This window comes from Otolemur garnettii, unplaced genomic scaffold (assembly GCF_000181295.1).
Source record: "Otolemur garnettii isolate 467f Iridium unplaced genomic scaffold, OtoGar3 scaffold00181, whole genome shotgun sequence".
Taxonomy (NCBI): domain Eukaryota; kingdom Metazoa; phylum Chordata; class Mammalia; order Primates; family Galagidae; genus Otolemur; species Otolemur garnettii.
In genome coordinates, this window is record NW_003852576.1 from 2,980,009 (window position 1) to 2,986,954 (window position 6,946).

General features: G+C 42.8%; 1 protein-coding gene across 1 annotated transcript in view; it reads left to right on the forward strand.

The window, feature by feature from the left end:
- The first annotated feature begins 5,102 nt into the window (after positions 1 to 5,102).
- SLC30A9 (solute carrier family 30 member 9) overlaps positions 5,103 to 6,946 on the forward strand; it is a 73,162-nt gene continuing 71,318 nt past the window's right edge. Inside the window, exon 1 of the mRNA XM_003800701.3 lies at positions 5,103 to 5,354. Coding sequence (XP_003800749.1) covers positions 5,243 to 5,354 — 112 coding nt within the window. The 5' untranslated portion in view covers positions 5,103 to 5,242. The remainder of the gene's footprint in view (positions 5,355 to 6,946) is intronic.

The window sequence follows — 6,946 nt, forward strand, 5'->3', positions numbered from 1 at the left end:
GGAAGTTAAGTTTCTACAAATTCCTAAGAGCTAAGTCACCACAGGGAGGACCTTGCAGGTATAACCTTGGGGTCTCCTTGAGAAGATCTCTGTTCTCTTTTTCCGGGAATCCTTTCTCATAATAACTATAATTCCCGTCTTGTTCATCATCCTGTGAGGAAAGAGTGTGTGTGGGGTTGGGGTGGGATATAGGCAGGTAGACAAAAATTACCTACCATATTGGGTGAACTGTAGAAGGAGGATATTATTGGAGATGCTAAGAACAGATGGATAAGAGAACCAGGACTCAGGAATATGGTCATCATAAGTCATTCTCCTTTTCATTCTTGGATGGAATTGGCAGAGTAGCCAACCTAAATGGTAGTAGAATACTGTATGGCTACATCACATAATTGTGGCCAGAAAACACCACAAGTAACTTAAAACAATGTCTAAGGGAAAAACCCTGAGAAAAACCCACTCCTTCCTTCTCCCTTCCCTAAAAATGCTCACACAAGCTCATACACAGATTCCAGTCAGAGGATCTGAGTCTGATTTCATGTTCTATCACATTCTGAGTGAACTGGGGGAAAAAATCTCTCAACTGCTCTGAAAAATGGAGATGAAGATTAAGCAACCTATTCAGAAACCTTATCAACTGTTAAGTTTTACTTCTTTTGTACGTTTGCCTACATGAGTAAAACGTGCCTGTGCAGACGCTACACTGCTTGTGACCATGGCTGCCCAAGAGACCTTGTGTGGCTAGATGACTCTCCTTTTTAATCAACCATGAGTAAGCCATTTTCTTTTTGAAGGGTGCAGGAGAGCAAGCTCCCTCCTCCCCCAATTCTGCAGACAAAAAGAATATGTCAACAAATATATCTGTACTGAAAATAAATGTGTGTTCTTGGTAAGGCTCATGATAAGGTTGCTCATTTTATTTTGTAATGGATTATCTAAGTCAGTTTTCCAGATAAGCAGCCAAGTTCGTCTCATGATTAGAATCATTATCTTCCCAAAGCTACCACATAGGATGAAACCAAAGAATAGTCAGCTCGCCTACAGAAGCAGATTCCTGGAAGATGTTGGAACCTCTTCAGAGTTAATGGAAAACCTTGCAGGAGTTATGGTAATAATTAATCAAATGACACTTTACCCTGTTCTTATTTCTATTTCTATCTGATTGACTTAATAATACCTTATATTTAGGCATCTATTTATAACACAAATCCTCAGGAAACTCAATGTAACATAATGTTATTCACCCATAAAATGGTGTTTAAAAAAAATCTGGGGAAATGTACTTGATCTACATTCCAGAAAACAACACAGCCCACATTGTTGTTCAAGTCTTTTGAATGACTTCACATTTTCTTCTAAGGACAATACCCACCGGCTTATAACCAGTGGTGCTTAAGAGCAAGGCATTTGTGCCCTAGTTTCTTCATCTGTAACTTGTTAAGGCTTTTTGAGTGAGATAACGTCCACTGAGGGCCTGGCAATTAGTAAATGATCAATATTACTACTATCACTTATAATGCTGTGTGTTTCATTTTCTCACTCTTCCAGTGGGAAATAAGCTCTATGATGCTGGATTCTTACCTGTTGAGTACACGCAGGCAGCTGCTAAATGTGTCTCCAACGAAACATAAAGAAGAGTCTCTTGGTGAGGATGGTATTTCTCAAAGAATTAGGGTCAAAGAAAATTCCCCTAAGAAACTCTAAAATTGATACTGGCTCGGCACCTGTAGCACAGTGGTTACAGAGCCAGCCACATACACCCAGGCTGGCGAGCTCAAACCTGGCCTGGGACAGCTAAAACAATGACAACTCCAACAAAAAATAGCTGGGCATTGTGGTGGGCACCTGTAGTCCCAGCTACTTGGGAGGCTGAGGCAAGAGAATCACTTAAGCCCAAGAGTTAGAGGTTGCTGTGAGCTGTGATGTAACAGCACTCTACCAAGGGTGACATGGTGAGACTCTGTCTCAAAAATAAATACATAAACAAACAAAAGCGATATTGAAAGCACATGTAGTGAGATTAAGATGGAGTCAGGCAGGCTAGGGCAGACACGACTGGGCAGTTCAGGTCTTGCCCAACCTTCATCCCCTATCTCCTATTCTTAGAGTTTTGTAAATTTAGCTCCTACCCTAAAGGTGCCTACCTTGAGTACTTCAGGTGGATTGATTTAGAAGATTAACTTTTAAATTGGAATGTAGCAGGGGTCCTCAAACTTTTTCAACAGGGGGCCAGTTCACTGTCCCTCAGACCGCTGGAGGGCCAGACTGCAGGCCCCAGGACAACTTGGCTGCTAAGCAGGATGGGCAGCAGTGGCAAAAACACCTGGCAGGCTGGATAAATGTCCTAGGCGGGCAGCATGGGGCCTGTGGGCCAGAGTTTGAGGACAACTGTTAGGTCACTAAGTTATGCTGACTATTATTTGGAATAATCCAAATAATTGGATTGGTGTGGTCTTTGCTTTAAATTTTTGTGTATAAACTGTGATTTTGGAAATGGACGAACAGAGCAGTCTTGGAGAGGCTACTCTCACTGTTCTCCAGAATCCCAGGCTTCTGAAAAGTTTGGTGGACCCATCCTCATCTCTACATATTGGCTAACAGTGACAGGCGGCCGGATCGGTAACAACATCACCTTAATCTTCAGCACCTAGGGAAATTTTGGATGCTTTCAAGCAGGACAAGTATATGACAATGCATAGCAAGCAAGATAACTGCATATTTTAATCCAAGTCCATTGAGACTTTATTATGTGATATAGCATTGCAAGGGTTCAACAAGAAAATACAGCATGATCCACTTTATTCTTCAAACTTATTTGGCAAATGAAGGCTACTAGAGATTTATAAAAATTAATAGTGTCTAAGTCAAAGTACACCCAACTATACCAGAAAAAAGGAGGGCAGAAAAAAACTACCGCATGGAATAAACTGACTATGCACCAACATTGTGTTCTACACATCAGATAGTTGCTTCTAAAATTACTTTAACACTTCTGCCCAAAATACTTTTAAATAACAAAATAACTTTTAAATAAAGTTATCACAAAAAAAGTTTATTTCGGCTCGGCGCCTATAGCTCAACCAGCTAAGGCGCCAGCCACGTACACCTAAGGTGGCGGGTTCGAATCCCCAGCCCGGACCCGCCAAACAACAATGATGGCTGCAACCAAAAAATGGCCAGGCGTTGTGGCGGGCGCCTGTGGTCCCAGCTACTTGGGAGGCGGAGGCAGGAGACTCGCTTGAGCCCAGGAGTTGGAGGTTGCTGTGAGCTGTGAGGCCACGGCACTCTACCCAGGGGGACAGCTTGAGGCTCTGTCTCAAAAAAAAAAAAAAAAAAAAGTTTATTTCAAAAAGTTAGTCCGTTAAGAGTTAGAAAATGCAGATTTGCAAAATAATAAAAATCTCGCTGCACAAAAGAAAACTAAAATCTAAGCAGCTCTAATCAGCCTTGATTAGAGTCTAAACCACCACCACCTGAGGAATCCAAAGCAGGAAGTTAGCTTTATTCAGAAGGAATTATCCATAAAATTAATGGATATTTGCATACCATTAACCATAAAATTAGAGTTAAGCCTTTATATATTTTCATATTGTAAAGTTGTATGTCTGTTAAAATTTATTTACAAGGAGAAGATAACTTTCCAGTAACATTCAGGTTTTTGAATAATTCTGAGACTATGAATTTTTATGGAACAGCACCTTTAAATGTTTGCTCACTGAATGTTTTAAACTATGTTTGTCACAGAAGTTAAATTTGCTTACCATTCTTGTGACCATTTATTTCTTTATCTGGTTATATTTAATCAGTATAAAAGACTGCTACTTTTCTTAGAATTAGGTACATAACTTGCTCCTTAATTATTTTGTGATAATATAGTTAAGTGACTTGGATTAACTTAAAAACAATTCCATTTAGTTGATTAGTAAACAATCCATTCAGGCATTGTTTTAGCCTGTTGTAGATAGCAATGTACAAAACAGACTAGATTCCAGCACCGGGATGCTATTTTCTATTCTGGGAGACAGTAAATTAAAATGTAAAAGGTAGGTAATTTTGTCTGTTTATTTGTTTATTTTTGAGACAAGAGTCCCACTCTGTTGGCCCTGGCAGAGTGCCATGACGTCATCTTAGCTCACCGCAACCTCAAACTCTCGGGCTAAAGCGATCTCCTGCTTCAGTCTCCAGAGTAGCTGGGACTACAGGCACACTCCACAACGTTTGGCTAGTTTTTTTCTGTTTTTAGTAGAAACAAGGCCTCAATCTTGCTCAGGCTGGTCTCGAACTCCTGATCTAAACCAATCCACCCGCGTCTGCCTCCCACAGTGCTAGGATTATAGGCATGAGCCATTGCGCCCAGCCAAGGAGACAATGTTAAATAATGATACGCGTCCGGGAGAGGAATAAGCACAGAACAAACGGTATCTAGAATGACCATGCCTACTAGGGTGGTCAAGGAACGTTTCCCTAATGAGCTAAGAGCTGAATTAGCACTTCAGCAATAACTCAGTATTGTTTCAGTTATTTCTCCCTGAGACCAGACTGTTTCCCCCGGCATATCATGAACATAAAAATCCTCTTATTCTCTTACAGGCGAGAATCTGACGTTCAGAGATTAGTAGGGCAAGTAACTAATTTAAAGTATGCACTTGCCTTTATGGTATTGACTAGACAATGATGTTAAAAGAAAGATTCACCGTAAAGGGTCGGAGAATACTGAGGACACTTTGGCCTCGGCTTTGGTTTATCCCGGAGGGCTCCGGGACAGAGGCCCAGGAGACCTGCGTCCTTTCTTCCCACCTTTCCTCCCATTTCCAACACCACAGCCCAAGCTTCAAGGCCAGAGAAAAACAAAGTAGGCAGGGCTCCCATAAAAGCTGTCGCTTCTCCCGGTGCTTCCAGCTGAGATGCAGTCAGGCGACGTGATGACTTCAAAGCAAGCGCCAAAGCGTAGGTGCAAAAAAAGACAACCAAGACGCCCAACTTCACCTGCAGCCACGCCCTCCCGCCGCGCGCCCGGCTTTGTGGGCGGGAACATCGCACTATCGGGCCCAGCGCCCTACGTCACTTCCGCTGCCTCCGACGCGGGCGTCGCTAATGACGCTACTGTTTCCGGGTTGCTGAGGCCGCCCGCGGCGGCGCCGGTGTCTACAGTAGCTGGTGTCCAGTCTATGGAGTCAGTTGGTGCCGGAGGTGGCGCGGAGGCAGGAGGCGTTGTCCGACTAGGGGCCTCTGCCCCGCCAGGATGTTACCGGGCTTGGCCGCCGCCGCTGCGACCCATAGATGTAGCTGGTCCTCACTGTGCCGGCTCCGTCTGCGCTGCAGGGCGGCGGCCCACGGCTCCAGCGACCGCCAGGGTGAGTGTCTGCGCCGGCGGCCGGTTCCACGACATCTGAACTGGAGCAGGCCGGCCTTGGCGCCTGGTCTGGGGCAGTTCGCCCACTTTCCCTTTCCCACCTCCACAACCTTTCTTTCTGGCTTCTGCCTTTACAGTTCATTCTGACCGGCCTGCGGGGGTCCCCCCAACCCGGGGTCCCCAGCATAACTCCCGCTAGAATTGCGGGCAGTCTACCGGGAGGGTTGCATCGCTGAAGGCGATCATTTTATATCTAAGAAATTCTTACGTGCTCATCGCGGTGTCCGGCGGTGACTCACCTAGGCAGTTGGAAATTGAGGACTCTGCAAAGTTTCTCAATCTTAGTGCTCACCGACTCACCTTCGTTTACGCGTTTGGTTGAGATTTTCTTGCCCTACTTTTTCTGATATTGCCAACTTGTTTTCTGAAATTTCCTAAAAGGGAGGGAGATGCTATTCAGCATTTACGTATCTTTCAGTAGTATGAAGGTATTCCACGATCATTAAGCCCGGTTTGGGACTGAAAAACAAAAGAAAGCTTCAGTTCTATTGAACAATCCTGTAGTTAGTGAAAGTGTTTAGTTAGTGAAAGTGTGGCAGTTGTATCTATAACCTCGTAAGAAGATAGTGGATAAGAATTTTCATTCCTCTGCGTCAGCATTCTTCTTCTGATTAAAAGTTCCTTCAGTTCATCGAGAATTTCCAAAATGACATGGAGCTTGTGAGTTTTAATTACGTTTGCCTTCGTTTTGCCACAGCTTGACGCTGAGAACTAATCTACCCTTAATCTAACCCCCAGATTCTTGGGGTGTCTGTGACCTCCCCGTAGAGGTCAGAAGTTGCAGTCATTCAGGATTTTATGTAGTATAAGGTATGGTAACTCCTATGCTGTGCACGTAAATTAGAATGTATTCATATCTTTTATTTCCAGTAAATGTAAACAGTGGCTCTTTAAATTTCAAATAAATTAATTTTAACAGCACTGTCTTCAGGGGTTTTTGATAGTAACAGAAAAAGTTTTCCCCTATTAACAGTATACCTGCCTGACTTTACATATAAACAAAATGAGTCATCTGCTTATACTCCAAAATCCTCAAGTAAAGTTTCTAACACAGTAGCTTTTATTGACCAAACGATTTTGGCGTTTTACACTGAAATTACCCTGGCTATTAAATTTAACCTAACTTGCCCTTTAAGTGTTGGTAAAAAGGAGTTGAAGCACTGTAATTTGTAGTCTCTATTTTCTGTAGCTGTCATCATGTTGAAAAATTATATGCCCTTTGTCTCATTTGTCTGTGAAACACTGATAAATAAATTACCTAGCTCACTAGTCAGAATGACTTTGCAAAGTCCTTTAAGATGTTATTACAAAAAATTAAAATGTTTTCATATTTAAAAACAATAGGTTTTTTAAAAAATAACCTTGTTTGTGAAAATTTAGTTTCAATAATACTGAAACTTTTTTGTTTTTTGAGACAGAGTCTTCTGTGTCACCCTCGGTAGAGTGCGGTGGTGTCACAGCTCACAGCAACCTAAACTCTTGGGCTTAAGCTATTCTTTTGCATCATCCTCCCAAGTAGCTGGGACTACAGGC